Genomic DNA, 19103 nt, shown 5'->3' on the forward strand with positions numbered 1-19103 from the left:
TCTTCAGCAAATGAAAGTCAAATTTCAACTTCATTCTGACTACTTGGCAAAAGTGGGCCACAGAATTTTACTCCAGTCCTATAATTAACCTTCCTTTGGCAGAAAATGTTATCTCTGGCATGGCCCTTATTCAGAACTGGGTAGTCTGAAATCTAATTTTTCACCACTTGAACACAGACTGCTTCTTAAGTCAATGGAGGCTTGACGTGCAAATGTGTTAAGTGCTTGGAAATGAGCTTGAGAAGATTTGATCAAACACAAAAAAGGGAGTGATATTTCAGCAGTAGCTGTGCTTTGTTCTTCATTTGATTGCATTACTAACCTCATCAAAATCATCACCAACTTTTCTTGTAAGAGCTTCTGTTATCTCTTGCGCAATATCTTGCTGTTCTGTGATATCTTGCATCATGTCATCAATTTTGTCCAGATCCCTGAAGAAACAAACATGCCAATAACTTGATTTCTCCAAATGAATTCACAGGTCATAACCCGACTTGGAAAGGGGCCCCATTGGTAGACCCAATATTTTGCATGCAGGGATCTCAATATTGTTGGAATGTATGTGGCCTGAAAAGCACAGGCTTCAATGAATTATGGCCCAGGTCATACAGAGGTAGAGCTGTCAACAGTCTGGAGGGGGGAAAAATCTCCTGTCTCTTTAATAGGGGCTTAATGGGATGTTATTTACTGGGATGTTATTTATATTTCCTTCCATGCTATGAGGTTTCAGCTGCCCATTTTCATACCTTAAGCCTCTATTAAAGGACAGGACATTATTATCCAGGGCTACTGACATCACTATCCAGAGGATGAACTAGTGTTGTCAGCCCAAGGCTAGCAACCAGCTGGAGGCCTACTGATAGGGTTGCCAGGTTCCTACATTTTGTCAGCAGGGGGCTTCCCACCTCTCCAGGATCTTCTTGCACATGCACTATGATGACTTCACCCAGAAGTGACATCATTGCACTAGGCATGTTGCGGGGGAGGGGTCACCAAAGAGTTTTGGCCGAACACTAGAGCGTCCCCCCACAACGTGCCTGCCACAATGACATCACCTCCAGGTGACATCTTTGTGCTGGGCACGTCCGACATCGCAGAGCTCTTCAGGGGTAGGGCTCCCCCCACCGGCCAGCTGGCCTGTAGGCGGATTGGTGGGCCAAAATCGGAGGAACCCCTGCCCCTATTGGGGGGATGGCAACCCTACCTACCAGCAATGGGGAAGCTCACCAGTGACATCATGACATTGCCAGAATTGCTGTGACATCATACCAGGCACAACCCAGAAGTAGTGACATCAAATGGGGTGATGCTGTAGCTACAGGCTCACACTAAATGGACATCATTGCATTGCCATCACAGGCAAGTTTCTCCTCCATTTTCCCCCTCAAGCCCACCTTGTGAAGGAAGAAGACTGCCGATGAAGTGAGTGTGGGACAGGAAATAGAATGTTCAAGCCCTGCTGTTGGCACACATAACAGACATAACCAATGGGTAGCTTGAACTGGCCACTAGCAAAAGCCAGTCGGAATAGGGAAAATGAAAATGCTCTCGCAAGGACTGAATTCCAGCACTTCCTAGAATGGAAAGTTGTACAGGCCAATAAGATCCATGGCTAAAGTCCACAGTGCTCCCACAATATTAGTCTCTCTAGCCAAAAAGGAAACCAAACTTCAACAGCAGCCAAAGATTGTAGCCATAATGACAAAGAAAATATCCCAAGAAATGTTGATTTTCCCCCCACTTACATATTTTCGTGTACTTTTTTCATTGCTTGGGCAGCATAACCCATGTTTTTGAATACTTCTGTGTTTGTGTAGGAATTTTCAAGTGCTTCACGCTGGAATTCAATGGTGGAAAGCGTCCCATCAATTTGGGTCAACTGTTTCTCGTATCTCTTTTTTCTCTTCAGTGCTTGCAGTGCAACTGTTTGCATAACAAGAGAGAAGATATCAGCTATGTATCATTTCATAATGCAATAGAAATGCAAATGCTTCACATATTTAGTACTGGACAAGGAAGGAAGGAAGCAAAATAGAAAACCTGAACACTGAAGGGTAAATGTAGGAGACCTAGAATCTCTCAGTCCCTTATGAGGGTCCTTTCCAATTTGTCATAAAGAACCATGTAAATCTATGTTTCTATTCCATGCATGCAGCAGAAAACTCCACACTAGGACTAATTTGGCTTAAGAAAACTGTATGGCGGGGGGGGGGAGAGAGAGACAAGAGCCCTCCCTCCACCAGAGAGTTGCCAACTCCCACTTGGGAAATCCCTGGAGAATTGGGCATGGAGCCTGGGGAAGGGAGGGAACTTGGCAAGAATGTGATTGAAGCTGCTATTTCCTGCAGAAAAACTGTAGTCTGGAAACCGAAGCAAATCAGACCCCACAGACTTTTAAAACAGTCTTTCCTGCAGCTGCTGTGTGGCTGCAGAGAAAGCAAGTTCCTTGGACCTGACATTAAAAAAATATGTGTAGTATTGATACTGTCAGTATGTATTATCATTACTCCTCCCATGTACTGCCATTATTATTATTACTATTAGTGCCATATAATCTGTTTCAACTGCAATTTGGTATATAGTGGGGGGTGGGGGAATGCTACCCAAGAACAAAAAGTGAAAAATCCCATAGATCGTTTACATTTAAAAGGAACAGTTGTGTTGTGGCTCAGTCCATTCATTTGGTCTGATTTTTACTTTATGAGTGGTTTTAAAAAGAAGTGATGAATTGACCTATGAATTTCTCTTAGATCAGGTCAAATCAAAAGACACAATTACAGACGTCACAATTCCTTTGCAGTTGTGTGCTGCTGGGACAGGTACCCTAAATGCTTTAATGTCACATCCAATGAACATTTCAAATCACAAGGGTGAGAAAATAGGTGGCTGTCTGTGAACTACACCACTACACCATCTTGTGGCACCCTAAAGATTATCCATTGTGTTTCTGTTCCATTCACACCCTTTCCTCCAAGGAGTTCAAGGGCACATGGTACCTGACACCCCCATTTTGTCTTCAGGACTACTTTGCCCAAAGTTAGCCAGTGACCTTCATAACTGAGTATGGATTTGATCATGGGCCTCCGTAGTCCCAGTCCAACACTGTAACCATTACACCACACCGTTTCCCATTTGAAAGTATCAGTAATCCTAGACTCTTTATGGAACTGTAAGACTCAAAAATTAACAGTTTACCCTGCCCCCGGAAGTGGTTAAATATGAAACGGCTAGTCAACTAGTGTGATTTGCAAGGATCAGTGTGGCTCCAGAAGCACTAAAAGAGTTCCACTTCCAGTAATGTAATTCATATCAACTCCACATTAGGACTATCACTTCCGTGGATTCTAAGGGGCCTGTGATGCTACGCAAGCTTTTGTTTTCACTGTTACATATAAGTTACCATATTTTCTTATAGTCGTTTTAAGAAAGCACCCAAAATGCATAGTTTACTACTGGAAATTGAGATTAATTGGACTGAAGAACACTTCTAAGCGTGCTAGACTGGGCCCTTAATAATGTAATTACGGAGTAGGGGAGATATGCTTCATGGCTTCCAATTATGCTCAGACTCTTAAATCTGTCCTTCTTGCAGTAATTTACTTCCATACTTAAGAAGGCCTACACCCCTCAAGGACATACTCAAACTCATGTCTTCATTTAAACTTCCTGTCTATAACATCTCTCGATACAGACAACTGCAGCACAAACAGGCTTCTTGCGCTTCAGTAAAACAAAGCTAACCCATCGCTGAAGGCATGTTCTTCCAGATGTGCCCTGACTACAGCGCAAAGATCAACTATTTTCAAGTGCTTGGATTCAGCAAGCTCTCTGTTGCACCCACTATATATAGAAACGCACACCGTAAATTTAGCTGATTATGGCTGTTCCGGCTGCAAACAATCAGTGGTGTGACAGGTAAATAACAGCCTTGTGTAGAACCAAAAAGGAGATGCTGACTGGCAGCAGCGGATAGAGGGAGCTCTCAGGATCAAAGCAACCAAACTTTGAGGACTTTGAACTTCACGATCTACCCAGTCTTGTTTGACTGGCTCGGCAACTGCAAAGCATTCGAAGAACACGTCATGAACCTCATTTCAACCCCTTACGTCATCGGAAATACACATTTTTAGTGAGAGCAAGGCTACTCCCTCTAACTTGTATCCTGAGCCATCTAGACAGATTTTAAAAACATGCACATTTTGTTGATGCACATAAAATGTCCTTCATTTTGCAAAAGTTAATATTGTATGACATTAATACATTAACAAGAAGAGTTTGGCAGTGTCAGAACACATGTTCTGAACGCATCTTTCATTACCAACCAAATTAACAAAATTATATCCCATAAAAATGTTGTTTTCTTTATGCCATGTGCATTGATTAATTTCAAAGCCACCCACATAGAGCACCTTTTAGGGCCAGAAATATCTGGCCCCACTGTGCCTACTTGGTAGCACACCTGTGGGGAGGGAGTTAGTGCTCTCATAGCCATCGCGGAACCTTTGAGTAGCAGTTGCTGAAACAGGAGTGATGAGTTTTTCTGCTAACATCTCCTAGTACCAGGATCCTTGATTTGAATAGGATGGGGGGGGTATGAAACAAAAAGGGGTACTAAACCCTGTACACACAAAAATCCTGTGCCAGGTTCCTTCTTTTCAGCATCTTTCTTCCAGCATTGTGTCTGCTGGGTGCTTTACTGAGAAGCCTTTAAACAACAGCATTTGTTCATTCAGTAAATGCAGGTCTGTTATTTATTTGCTGCACAGTCAACATTCCTTAATCTTGAGGATGTATTGTACAGAACACAAACTTACTTCACAGACACTCATAGTGACAGGAAGAAGAAGATCCCCATTCCAAAGAGTTCAGAAAAAGAACAGAGCCAGTTAAGAGTCAAAGAGTAATCTGAGGAAATAAACATAATATCACAGGTCACTTAATCTTTACACTGCCATTATTCAGAAGTACAATAGTAAGAGAAGCGCGAAAGCTCTTGCCTGGAGTTCTGGGGGGATTTATGTTAAAGTAGTATTCATTATGCACATCCCTGCTGAAATCCAAAATAAAGAAAAAAGGCTTCCCTGAGAGAGTGGAGACAAAACTAGCATAAAGGCTACAAGGCATGCCACAGTTGCTGACACATGCATTGCTCAAATTCAGAGCTAGAAGCCAAATAAAATTTGCAGTACTCTTCATTAATGCCTCCAAGCATCGAACTCCGATTATTTCACCAGTGCACAGTGATCAGTGTCTGCAGGCTTAGATTGCATCCTCTTTCTTTTACAGTTTTTTAAAAAATTAGAATATTTGTCACATGCGACTAGCGAAGGTGAACACAGCGTGCCGCCTGAGCCTGCTGCTCCTTGCCGCCTCTCACCACTTATCCAAGCTAAGGACAGTTTGGGAAGCCCTGCTGGAGCATTAGGCGCTCTAGTTCCTAAGCAGAGGCAGCGGGTGGGTAAAGGACTAGAAATAGCAAGGTTGGGGTTACAGGAGAAAACAAGGTGATGGCTGCTATCCTCCCAATATGTACCACTAGGGCTGCCATCTCTGGTTTGGGAAATTCCTGGAGATTTGGTTGTGTTTCCCAGAGTCAATCCATCTCATGCTGGGTCTTCCTCTTTTACTGCTGCCTTCAGTTTTTCCTAGCATTATTGTCTCTTCCAGTGACTCTTGTCTTCACAGACTGTGACCAAAGTACGATAGCCTCAGTTTAGTCATTTCAGCTTCTAGGGAGAGTTCAGGCTTGATTTGATCTAGAACCTACCTGTCTTTTTGGCGTCTGGTACCTGTAAAACTCTCCTCCAACACCACATTTCAAATGAATCAGCTTTCTTCTTGTCAGCTTTCTTCACTGTCATCACAGAGTTTTTGAGGTAAGAGATGCTCATAAGTGGTTTAACCATTGCCGCCTTCTGCGCAGTACTAACCAGGGTTAGCTGCAGTGGCACTACCTCTGTCTATGAAAGATCCTCACCTCCAACTACCACTGCTGGCCAGTAGCTACCCTTTGAAGACTCCTCTGCTCCCATCACCATTGGAACTGTCTGTTCTCTTCTGCTGCTGATTAACTGCGCTTCGGGTTCCCAAATCCCCCCGGGGGGCGGATTTCCCCCCGCTTTCAAGGCCCGACTTCTGCCCCGCGCGGAATTGGGCCCGGGGGAAACCCCACCCCTGCGCACGCGTCACCCGGAAGTGACGTCGCACGCTGGGGGCGGGGCCACGCCATTTGAGGGGAAAACTCTTTGTTTTCCCCTCAAATGGCATGGCCCCGCCCCCAGTGTGCGACATCACTTCCGGGTGACGCGCTCCCGGCCAAAATGCCTTTGGCAACCCTAACTGCACTACAATAATTTTTTTAAATGCTGTCTAATATGTGTTCAAGTTTTTAAGAACTCTTCATCAAGAAAAAAGAAGGTGGGTGAAACAAGGAAGAAAAAACATGCATTTGTTCCAGGCCATGATTTTAAGGTCCCTTGCCTACATCCATAGTAGATGCCAGATATGAATGGATGACTGCTGGGAGAAGCTATTATAAGATTGCAGCTTAGGCCTTCTAGGCAGAAAAGGGTAGGGGGAAGACAATGGTGATGAAAAGTGCTGTTAAGTCACAGCCAACATATTGCTACCTGGAGGGTTTTCAAGGCAAGAGAACAAAGGTCATTTTGCCATCGCCTGCCTCTACATAGCAACCCTGAACTTCCTTGGTGGTCTCCTATCTAAGTATCAGCCAGGGCCAACTTGGCTTAGTTCCCAAGATCTGACGAGACTGAGCTAGCCTGGGCCATCCAGGGCAGGAGGGGGAAAGGGAAAGACAATGGCCATCTCTAGTTGCAAACATAGCAACCAAAGGTTAGTCAAATGTCTAACACTGAACAGAACTTAGGGGTCCCTTAAAATTCCGAAAGGTGAAGGAAAACATGGCAGTGGAAATTATTTTTATGTGGGTATCTTCACATGTTGGGAATAAGAGCATGCACAGTGGCAGCAGGCAGTCTCTCGCCCCTGCTCTCAGTCCTCCCTCTGTAAATTTGAAGAGCAGGAAACAATGGGATGCATGGGATAGATAAATGGTGATGCTCTCTGTGTTTTCCCTAAATCTCTGTGGTAAAGACCATGGAGATGAGGGGAGAGTCACAGAACATTACCTGGAAGTAATGTCATATCCTTCATGTCACTCTACAAATTTCCCCATTCTTTATGGTTAAGACCAATTTTTATGGTAAAGCTGTGACGGTCCCCACTTCTTATATCTACTTTTGGAAAGGGCGTTTTCATATTATTTCCCAGAGCATCACCTGGAAGTACAATCATATTCCCCTGAAACTTCACCATCCTGAGACACTGCCCCAGAATTCTCCTGGCATTTGTTGCCAAAGGGCTGGTATTGACAGCCATTAACAAACACTAAACTTCCATCATAGGTACCTCAACTTCTATCAGGTAAGGTCACTTAGATCCATTCACAGTAACCAAACAACAAATCCAAAAAGTATTTATAGCTAGGAGAACCGATCATGCTCTCAGCTATGCCATTAAAAGAGCTTCTTCTGTTTTCAGTTTGCAACAAATCAACTAAAAGAAAAAAACCTTTCCAAATGTAGATCTAACTAGAGGGGGAACTCATGGAAGCTCATGTGCGAGAGGAAGTCTCTTTCTCCCCCACAAGTCTCTAGGTTATCTTCCACCCCATGTCTGAGTCTACTTCTCCACCTTCCTACTCAACACTTCCTTCCTTCCACCCCTCCTTATCCACCTGCCAAGCGTCCCTCACCCAATCTTCTCTTCCCTCCCAAGGGTTTCCCCTGCCTGCTGGTCTTCCTGCCCCATCTCCAGCCAATGTAGCAAGGAGGAGGAAGAAAAGCATACAGGCAAAGAAGGCAGGTCAGAGCCAGCTCCAGATTTCCTTGCTCCCTGGCTGCTGGTTGCCGTTCCACCATTTATTTTTTTGCATGACATTGTGTTGCTACAACAGCCTAAGATGCCATTTTTGTTGGTTTGTACTTTGTTCTGTTGTCTGCACAAGTCTCAGTGCTACTCTTCGGGGGCTAACCTCCTTTCCCCCAGTATTTCAGATTTTCTGCAAAGCCTTAGGGTTCCCTTGGTATTGCAGAACCCTAAGGAACAGCCAGGGCGGACCCCATTAAGCAAATTTTGTTATCCATATTAGAGATGCCAACCTCCAGTTGGGGCCTGGATATCTCCCAGAATTACAATTCATCTCCAGACTTCAGATATCAGTTCCCCTGAAGAAAATGACAGCTTCAGAGGGAAAACTCCATGACATTATACCTCACTGAGGTCCTTCCTCACCCCAAATTCTGCCCTCCCCAGGCTACACCCCCAAATCTCCAGGAATTTCCAACCCAGATTTGGCAACCCTATAACACAGAGCAGTCTGTTATGCTGTGGTAATGGCAAGTGCCTTACAAATATTGATACACCCCTCCCTTAACAAATTCAGGAAGTTCTAAGGACAACATTTGCCAGGTTTGGTTTCCTTTGGCTTAGAGTACAAGACTTCTCATTACCTTTCAAACAATTTGAGAAATGTCTGTGCTCAAAGAGAAATTATATATTACCAAACTTCTGAAAGAAAAATACTTGGGTTGTTGCAATCAGCTTTAAAAAATCAATTCGTTTTCAGCACGGTGATCTCCTCCGTGCAAAAGATTATGTTGCAATTAACTGAACAAGTCCTGCAAAATTACATCAGATACTTAAGCTCAGTAGTTCTGGAATTAAGTAATCTGTCATTAAGCACTACTACTGAAAATGAGGTCATATACAATATAACCCAATGCTGACACTTTACCTGTCTATACAAGGCATGGAACAATTTAAGTTAGAGGACTAGAGTGGTCTGAAGGCTCATGGATATGTGGACTGTGCAGCCAGAACATACCGAACAAACATATCTGATCCACAAAGAAAGCCAAGTCTTTAACACAGTTACATAGAGAGCTGTACATACTGTGTCAATAAATGCACCATTCCCCTTGTATCTCAGCAATGACAAGGGCTAAGGACTTTTAAAAATTTAAAGCTGAACATTCAGAGAATTGGCAGTTTATGGCAAAAAGATCATTGTAGCACAACACCAATTACCTTACCAAAACCCTTAAAAAGCACAGTGGAGGAAAGTGTAGGGAAAATGGCACTTGATAGAATAAACAAAACTCCCATGTGGATGCTCTATTGCCAGTACCAATACCTCTGCATTTGCAATAGCAATAATAGGGAAATAGAATAATATGGAAACAGGTGCAGCCTTTCTTATTTTGGCTGCAGTTGGCTAGCACAGCTATACTTCTGGTATATTGTTGTGGCCACCATAACATACAGAAACCTCAGTTTGGCACAGACCAGGGAGAACAAATTGTATGGTTTGCACTAATAATCAAAAAGTACCCCCCCCCCTCTTTTAGGTTTTCTTTAAAAGTAAAGTTAACAAGCTGATCCCCAGGCGGTGAAAGCATCTGTAGCAGTCCAAAGATTTCCCCAGCCATCCAGCCCACTTCACTTCAGCCTTGATGCAGGGTTCTTGTGACCAGGCTTCTAGGCTTGTGCTGTGCTCCCATGAAACTCTTGCATCACAACAGCAGGCAGGTCATTCACATGGAATGCTGAGACATCACCAGGAGAGGTACATAAGAGAACCTAGCAGCCACCAGAACTCATCACCCCACATTTTCCTACAGTTCATACCACAAACTTGCCACGGTCTTGTCTGGAGACTATAATGAGTCTGTATGTTCTGAACACTCCAAGAATAAATATTTTTCTCCGTTAATAGATAAATTCCTCCCCAGTAATGTGGTTAAACTAGCATCACGGGCGTCTACATCACAAAACATATTTAGTAAGCACTGGGGAGGATATTGCCAAATCAGATGTTTTGCTGCTGCAAGGCCCCATCCTTTTTACTGCTTCCTACCCAACACCCCCTCCCCATGACTTCAGCAGCATGGGCACAACCCATGTGTCACCACCTTGACACTAGACAGTGCCTTCTTGCCAATGCCACCCCCTTGGGCAGTGCAGTGCAGACATGTGCGCTGCATACTTCCCTCCCCGGTCACCCATGACTTAGATTCAGGCAGCTTAGGTCTGGGAACAATATCTCTCTCTCCCAATTGCCCATTCTGCCACCTTGGATCTGGGAAGCCCATACCCCATCATCTATACTACTGCTTTGGATCCCCAAGCACATGCAGCAGTGGCTCTGGGAAGCATGTGCAGCCTCCCTCAGTCACCAATGGCTTGGGTCAGGGAGGCTCATGTCTCTCCTCCCCCCCCCCACCAAATCAACCACACTGTTGTGGGCAGTGAGACAGTACCTGGATTTCACAGCCTTGGATACGGGCAGTGAAGGATCGGATCTGGAATGCACATGCCTCTCTGCTGTCACCCATGCTGCCGCCTTGGTTGACCTCCATCCCAGTCACCCATGCAGATGACAACAGGGGCAAGTCAACTCCGGAGGGAAGGCGGGTGGAGCTCAGCATCTTGGATCCAGTCCTAGCACCCTGGGCTGATTTAGTACACCAAGTGGCTGCTTCAGTAACTTCAGCATCCCAGAACCAAGATTAACAATCCTTCAGCACCTGCACTGTTCTGTGTATGCTGCTCTTGTTTAACATGTTAATTCTTTGGAGACTGTTTGCTTCCCTCCTCTATAAATCCAGCTCTGAAGTGTCTATGCAACAGTCATTTTAATGGAGGAGGCAGCCGTAGCCACAAGGATTCCCACTGCTACCATTTTCATGGTTCAGGAGCTATATACTCTCCTGTTCTGAAGTCCCCATTTAAGGATTAAATGATGGCTTGGCGTGAGACAGCATAGCTATCCTCTTCCTCTGGCAGCATCATGAAAAGGCTGCTGCAGGCTTGGGCAGCTTGCGTGGAAAGAGGTCCAGCAAAAACTGTTCGTTATTCAAGTGAGAAATCTGAAGCAATGCTAAGTCCCAGTAACTTTAAAGGCTGCTCCCAAAGAAAACATAGATGTCAACGTGGTTCTCCTCTGGCTCCTTTTCTGATAAGCACAATAGAAGACTCCTTATCTGCAGCATGCACACCCAAATCCATTTCCTGTATCCATTTCCTAGGGGGAAAAACCCTTGTGAAATCTCAGATTTGGAGTCTCCTCCCCTCCGCACGGACGTGTGCGCACACACACACACAAAAAGTTGTGTTCAAATGTTGACCCGTTATTAAAGACTTAATTACTGAACTGATGGTTGAAGAAAACAGAGCGTTTGGGGATTGTTCCATTTATTTTTACATACATACAAGAACAGAACATAATTTTTCAGATCTTTATGGCATGCTTTCCCAAGTGCTGTTCTACCACAGTCTTTTCTTCTTTCATTAATGGTGGAAGGTTTGAGGATCAAAGCCTTCTGAAACCACAAACTACATAGTCTGTAGTTTAACAACCCCAGCCACCAAGTCAGTGCTTACAGTTGGAAACACACTATGCCAGGGGTGGCCAAACTGTGGCTCAGGAGCCACATGCGGCTCTTGTATACATATTGTGCGGCTCCTGGCAGGGCAGCTGGGGAAGTGAAGGGGGAGGTGGGCCTCCCCAATCGGTCTTCCCTTCCCCAGTAAATGATCCCCTCCCTGGGTAGGCTTGAGGTGGGGGGGGGAGCAGAGGAAGAAAGCAACTTTAAATATATTCTCATTCTCTCTCTCTCTTTCTCTGAGACAAAGAAGTATCATTAGCAGACAAATAAATATCACTGTACAAATAAACATCATTATCGATATTATCAGTTACCCCTTTTGTTTTAATTTTTGTCAGTCTCGTCTAATGTTAATAAAATGCAAATCTGCATATTTTTCAATAAAAATGTGTGTGTAATATTTGTTCAGGTCTTGTGGCTCTCAAACATCTGACGTTCATTCTATGTGGCTCTTATGTTAAGCAAGTCTGGCCACCCCTGCACTATGCACATGATGTATAGATTTGTGCCTAGGGCAGAGACTGGTTTCCTGACTTTAAGACTAGGCAATAATAAGCCCAGCCCTCTTTCCTCAACTCTTGGGTCTCCTCAAGTCCACCAACACAACAACATAAGTGGCTGGATCTTAACCTGTTTAGGGACACATGCACAGCCTGATTCAGTGCATGTTTACTCAGAATTAAGCCACACCAGTTTTGTCAAGACTTATGCCTAAAGAAGTGTGAAGGTAGTCTTACCATGCAATCCTAGGTACATTCACCGCTGAATTCAGTGGTGCTTACTCCCAGATAAAGTAATCATGGGATTTAATCTTTTCTTTTAGCCAACATAGAAGTTACATTGAAAGATGGAACATGAGCACTTTCACCAAGCAGAAAACCATTTTTATTTTGTACTCTTACATAATTTTAGAACACACCTACATGACTTCATGCAGAAACTTTTATTGGTTACCTAGGGTGGGTCTCAACAGTGCAGTCTTAAACAGAGTAACATCTTTCTACATTGACGGAAGGCAATAGATTGCAAGTCTGTTTAGGATTGCCCTGCAAATGCAATGCAAACACATCACAACTGACACAGACAGCTCTACATCTAGATTAGCTCCCCATCAACCCTAAAACATAACATTCTGAAGTATAAAAACAAATCCATTAGGGGAGAAGACAGTGACTTAAACCACATAATGCTTTTCAGTTTATTTTTAAACAACAGGATCAGTCTTATGCATAACATATTTTACAACTGCAAATTAAGTTGCCAAAACGCAAGATTCTTTCAAAGCACTTAAAATATCACTGGGTCTTAAATAGTTACATTTTAATTTATTTACTTAGCGTATTTCTATCATGCCAATGTATCCTGCCAACCTAGCAGTTCGAAAGCAAGACATTGCAAGTAGATAAATAGGTACCACTTCGGTGGGAAGGTAACAGCGTTCCGTGCGCCTTGGTGTTTAGTCATGCTGGCCACATGACCACGGAAACGTCTTCGGACAGCGCTGGCTCTTCGGCTTGGAAACGGAGATGAGCACCGCAACCCTAGAGTCGGACTCGACTGGCTTTCGAGCAAGGGAACCTTTACCTTTACCTATCATGCCAATGTAATAATCACACCTGACTCCCAGGGCACCTACATCCTGGCCTTCAGGTAATTTGCAAATCCTGACTAGTTTAGCATTGACAGAAGCATCACATCAGGATACGCAGGTAATGTGATCTGTATTCATGTGCCTCACAACATAAAAGGAACATGATATCATTGTTAATTATAGTTTTTAAAGTGATGTAATTGTAGAAACTTTACAGACGAATCCGAAATGCAGTTCTTTTGCAGTAGTAATTTATTAAAACCAAGTGAGGTGAAACCTGCCAGATTCCTAGTGGGGGTAAGGGTCACAGTATTATACAAGCAGGAAACAAGGGCTGTAAACAGAGAGAGAGAGAGACAGCCCAAGGGAACTGATACTGTAAAAATAATGGAGTCTTCTTCTGGGGACTATGGGGGGAAAGAACAGGCAAGGCAAGAGCCCTTTTTTGAAAGAGAAAAGATGTTCATGTAATGCCGTGACTAAATGTTATGTTCACAAACATTAGAGACGAGCTTTGGGTATATGCATGGGGAAGCTGTTTCCAAAAGAACTTCCAAGTTTACATACATGGACTGAAAAATCCATACACACACTCATGGCACATGATCAACTCAGATAGATTTACTTGATTTTCCACATTCTTTTACAAACTAGGCAGTTCTTTTTCCCGTTCTACTTCACACAGAGTCATTTAGCAGCTGAGAAATGTCCCAAAACTGGACAACTGGGGTAAACTCTGACGAGAGAGACATTCTCCACACACTCGGAAACGCAGGGCTAAGCGTTTTGACACTGAAGGTAAGTCTGGAGTGCAACTTTCCAGTCCCCAAACTGTCAACATCTGAACTCACCCCGTTTGTCTCTGGTGCCGTGTTTCTTGGCCAACGCCAGCTCCTTCCCGATCCTGGCTTCCAGATACTCCTGTTTCTTGGTAAGCATCTCCTCTGTCTCCCGCAGACGGGCTAAGGCCTCCTGGGGAGTGGGGCCCCCCTTGCCTTTGCCCTTGGAGTAGCCGGAGCCCCCTCCGCCTTTGAAAAGCTTGTGGATCTTACTCATCTTTGCCCTTGTCGAGAATCCAGTCCCTGCCAGAGATCGAGCCCGCGCTGCAACAGTGAAGAGAAAGCAATCCGCCTGGTTCGCCCCTAAACTCTCTCCCGGGGCTCAACAAAACGCCAGGAGCGGCGTCGGCTGTATTTCCTCGCTCCGTCCGACGGCGGCGGCTGAGAAACTCCAAGAGGGAAGGAAGCAGTTGTTCCCGAGGCGGATGACCGAGTCACGTGACCGACACGCACCTGCCACAGGTGTTGCTACCTGCGGAATGTGCCCTGCCCCCGCCGGTCACAGCTGCCCCGGGAGTGCACTCTGCACATGCCCAAAGGCATTCTCTTTCTATCCTGCCTTTCTGTGTCTTCGAGAATAAAGCAAAGTCAAAATAAGTAGGTAGAACAATACAATTGATTCATGAGTGCTTCTCTTGGAGAGTTACACACTGGGAGAGTAAGTTTTTAAAGTTGTCTGGAAATCACAGCCCCGGTTGGAACCACCAGGTTGCCAACCTGCAGATGGAGACTATTTAAAACTACAATCCTAGAAGCTCAGGAAAAATATATCCTACCACAGGTTAGGAAAGGCACAAATAGGTATAGAAAAAAGCCTGCATGGTTAACAAACAAAGTAATGGAAGCTGTAAAAGGTAAGAAGGATTCCTTTAAGCAGTGGAAAGCTAGTCTCAGGCCCCGTCACGGGCCGGACATCGCAGGGGGGGGAGGCGTGGCTAATTGCCCAAGAGGAAACTAACGCGCGGCCGCCCGAGCACACGTCCCGTGGTTAGGGGGGAGATGCCGACCAGATGAGTATCCTGCAGCGTGGCACAGAAGCCACGCCGCGCGATCGCACTAGCAATCGCTCTTTGTGCGCATGCGCTGTTGGGTGCTGTAGCGCAACCTGCGGAGACGGGCGCCGGATGCCACGTAAGTCCACTGGAAACACGATCAGACGCCCGCCCTTGGCCCACAGTTTCCGGAAACTAGTACCTTGTAAGTACTAGTTTTTAAATCCGCACCTTCGGCGGGGAGCCACGGGTTTGCCACGGGAGCACTGCGCTTCCCAGATGTTGGGGTGTGATCGCGCCCAGAAAATCCACGGGACTCCCGTGCCTCTCCCGCGGCAACTTTGCCGTGTGACCGGGGCCTCAGTGAGGCTGATAAAAGGGAACACAGGCTGTGGCAAATAAAATGCAAGTCTGTGATCAGGTAGGCAAAAAGGGAATATGAGGAGCATATAGCAAAACACATAAAGACCAACAATAAAACTTTCTTCAAATACATTAGAAGCAGGAAACCAACTAGTGGGGCAGTGGGGCCCTTGGATGACCAAGGGGTAAAAGGAGTACTGAAGGATGACAGGGAAATGGCTGAGAAGCTGAATGCATTTTTTGCCTCTGTGTTCACTGCGAAAGATGCGAAGTGCTTGCCCACTCCAGAACCACTGATTTCGGGAGGGGTGTTGAAAGACCTGAGTCAGATTGAGGTGACGAGAGAGGAGGTCCTACTTAAAAACTGATAAATCACGAGGCTCGGATGGCATACATCCAAGAATTCTGAAAGAACTCAAATGTGAACTTGTGAATCTCCAGACAAAAATATGTAATCTTTCATTAAAATCTGCCTCTATTCCTGAGGACTGGAAGGTAGCTAAAGTCACTCCCATCTTTAAAAAGGGTTCCAGAGGAAATTACAGGCTAGTCAGTCTGACGTCAATACTGGGTAAATTGGTGGAAACTGTTATTAAGGAAAGAATTGGTAGGCACATAAATGAACAAAACCTATTGAGGCAGACTCAGCATGGGTTCTGTAAGGGAAGATCTTGTCTCACTAACCTGTTAGTCTTCTTTGAGGGGGTGAACAAACATGTGGACAAGGGGGACGCAAAATATGTTGTTTACCTTGACCTCCAGAAAGCTTTTGATAAAATTCCTCATTAAAGTCTCCTAAGTAAGCTCAATAGTCACGTGATAAAAGGACAAGTCTTTTTGTGGATCAAAATGGCTAATTAATAGGAAACAGATAGTGAGTATAAATGGGCAATTTTCTCAGTGGAGGGTGGTAAGCAGTGGGGTACCACAGGGATCAGTACTGGATCCGATGCTTTTTAACTTGTTTATTAATGATTTGGAGTTGGGAGTAAGCAGTGAAGTGGCTAAATTTGCGGATGATACGAAGTTGTTCAGGGTGGTGAAAAAAAGTGAGGATTGTGAGGCACTCTAAAGGGATTTGTCAAGGATGGGCAAGTGGGCATCAACATGGCAAATAGGGTTCAATGTGGCCAAGTGCAAAGTGATGCACACTGGAGCCAAAAATCCTCACTATAAATACACGTTTATGGGGTCAGAACTGGCAGAGACTGAACATGTCACTGAACATGTCAAGACAGTGTGCGACTGCAATAAAAAAGGCCAATGCTATGCTGGGGATTAGTGGGAAGGGAATTGAAAACAAATCAGCCAGTATCACAGTGCCCATGTATAAATCAATGGTGCAACCTCATTTGGAGTACTGTGTACAGTTCTGGTCACCACACCTCAAAAAGGATATTATAGCATTGGGAAAAGTGCAGAAAAAGGCAACTAGGATGATAAAAGGGGACGGGTAGAACACTTTCCCTATGAAGAAAGGTTAAAGTGCTTGGGGCTCTTTAGCTTGGAGAAACGACGACTGAGGGGAGACATGATTGAGGTTTATAAGATTATGCATGGGATAGAGCAGGTAGAGAAAGGTACTTTTCTCCCTTTCTCACAATACAAGAACTCGTGGGCACTCCATGAAATTGCTGAGCGGTCGGGTTAGAACAGATAAAAGAAGTACTTCTTCACAGGAGGTGGTGGCAGCTACAATCGTGGACAGCTTCAAGAGGGAATTAGATAAACATATGGAGCAGACATCCATCAGTGGCTATTGGCCGCAAGGTATAGATAGGAACTCTGGGGCAAGTGATACTCTGTATTTTTGGCGCTTGGGGGTGCTTGGGGGGGGGCAACAGTGGGAGGGCTTCTAGTGTCTTGCCCCCACTGCTGGACCTCCGGATAGCATGTGGTATTTTTGGCCACTGTGTAACAGTGTTGGACTTGATGGACCATTGGCCTGATCCACCATTGGCTTCTCTTATGTTCTTATGACCTGGGGGTCTCCTGGAATTGCAACTAACCTCCAGACTACAGAAATCAGCTCCCCTGGAGAAAATGGCTGCTTTGGAGAATGAACTCTGTGACACTGTACCCTGCAGAGCTCCCTCCCCTCCCCATCTCAAGCTCCTCCCTCCCCAGGTTCCTGGAGCTGGCAACCCTAACCAATGTTCCCTCTAAGCTGCGGAGTCTTGTGAGCAAAAATTCTACTTTGTGAGCCGCTGGCATTAAAGTTGTGAGTGAGGAATTTGGATACTGCATAAATCAGTTTGCTCTGGAGCCATCCTTCCTGAGCTAAGACAAAAATGTGTGAGCTGGAGGCTAAAAAACTGTGAGCTAGCTCACACTAACTCAGTTTAGAGGGAACACTGACCCTAACCCTCTTACATACCTTGTGAAGCCCATAGTTGTTGGGGTCACAAAATATAGACAATCCAGACCCTCCCTCCTCTTAAAATGAAGACAGCTGTTTCTAAACGATACTCTGTGCAGACCCCAAGGTGATGTCTCCTGGGTTTTTTCTGGCATACCACCTGCTCCACGGAGGTGAAGGAAAGCTGGGGTTGGCCTGACCTGGTGAGCATTAAGGGCTTTCACTAAACGATTTGATGTTTCTTGAATGGGGAATTTGCCTACAGACAAAGGGAGTTAGTGTATTTAAACAAATTACCTCTCAAAGCTGCCTACTGAGTTCACAGCAGCGGTGGAATTCAAACTGTGAACTTGGCCTACTGTAGCACACATATGTCTCACACTGTTAGGAGACCTGTAGTGGTTTTGTTTTGATGGGAGTATGACCTTTCCCACCTGCTTTAGCCCATGTTATACATTTTTAGGGCTGCAGTCCCAAGCACATTTACCTAAAACAGGTGTCCCCAGCCCTTTTGAGCCTGTGGGCACTTGGGTACAGCCACAAAATGGCTGCTGCAGGAGGCAAAGCCAGCCACAAAAAGGCTGTTGTGGCTTATCTTCACATAGTCAAGATCCTTGTGTTGTAATGGCAGCTGCTGCCAAGGCAATGTTTTTTTTAAAATCCGCACAGTCAATCAAATTTCCAGTAGCAATCGGAAACCTCAAGTGGTAGGGTTGCCAGGCCAGGTTGGGAAGTATTTGGAGATTTGGGGAGGGTTCAGGGAGGGGAAAGATTTCAAGGGGGTATAATGCCATAGAGTTCTCGATGCTTGAAAAAAGCAAAGAACATTCTGCAGGATTTGTCACACCCTGAACACTCCTTGTTTGAACTGCTGCCTTCGGGTAGAAGATATAGGACAATTAAAACAAGGACAAACAGATTAAAAAACAGTTTTTATTCGAGAGCTATTATTGCTTTAAATGCTGCATGAAGTTGGAATTTGGGTGACATTGGTGGTTTAGGTTGCAATGTAAACCTTAAGGGAGTTATGGGATGGATGTGAATGGTTGTGTGAGTGTATATGTGTATGGCTGTAGATCACTGAAATGATTGCACCTTTAATTTCGTTGTACTGTGTACAATGACAATAAAGTATATTATTATTATTATTATTATTAATATTGGCCATTTCCAGCTCTCCCACTGGCTGGGCAGTGTGGTTCCGACAGTCATTGGGCTGCCAGCCACCCCTATTCCCTGCCCACTCCCAATTCACCCACTGTTGCCTGTCAGAATCACTGGCACACATCTCGCTCTCCCTTGACAAAGACACTTCTCCTGCTTCGCTTCTCCGTGGAAGTAACTTTTCTCTCAGTGGCTGATGGTAGACAACCTGGCTTGGTTCACTGTAACCCCCTCCCCTGCCCACTGCCCTCTTGCCCACTTTCGTGTCAGAATACACTGAAAACGGCTCTCCCTCCTGCTTCCAAGGTTGGGGAGACCATGGCCATC

General features: G+C 45.0%; 1 protein-coding gene across 1 annotated transcript in view; it reads right to left on the bottom strand.

The window, feature by feature from the left end:
* Window positions 1–14287, bottom strand: part of CHMP4C (charged multivesicular body protein 4C) — a 20200-nt gene extending 5913 nt beyond the window's left edge. Inside the window, exons 1-3 of the mRNA XM_015405627.1 lie at window positions 13911–14287; window positions 1746–1923; window positions 323–431 (exon numbers count right to left, since the gene is read on the bottom strand). Of these exons, the coding sequence (XP_015261113.1) occupies window positions 323–431; window positions 1746–1923; window positions 13911–14115 (492 nt within the window). The 5' untranslated portion in view covers window positions 14116–14287. The remainder of the gene's footprint in view (window positions 1–322; window positions 432–1745; window positions 1924–13910) is intronic.
* Window positions 14288–19103: the final 4816 nt, after the last annotated feature.

The sequence above is a fragment of the Gekko japonicus genome, unplaced genomic scaffold (assembly GCF_001447785.1).
Source record: "Gekko japonicus isolate JY-2015 unplaced genomic scaffold, Gekko_japonicus_V1.1 scaffold3606, whole genome shotgun sequence".
NCBI classification, from domain to species: domain Eukaryota; kingdom Metazoa; phylum Chordata; class Lepidosauria; order Squamata; family Gekkonidae; genus Gekko; species Gekko japonicus.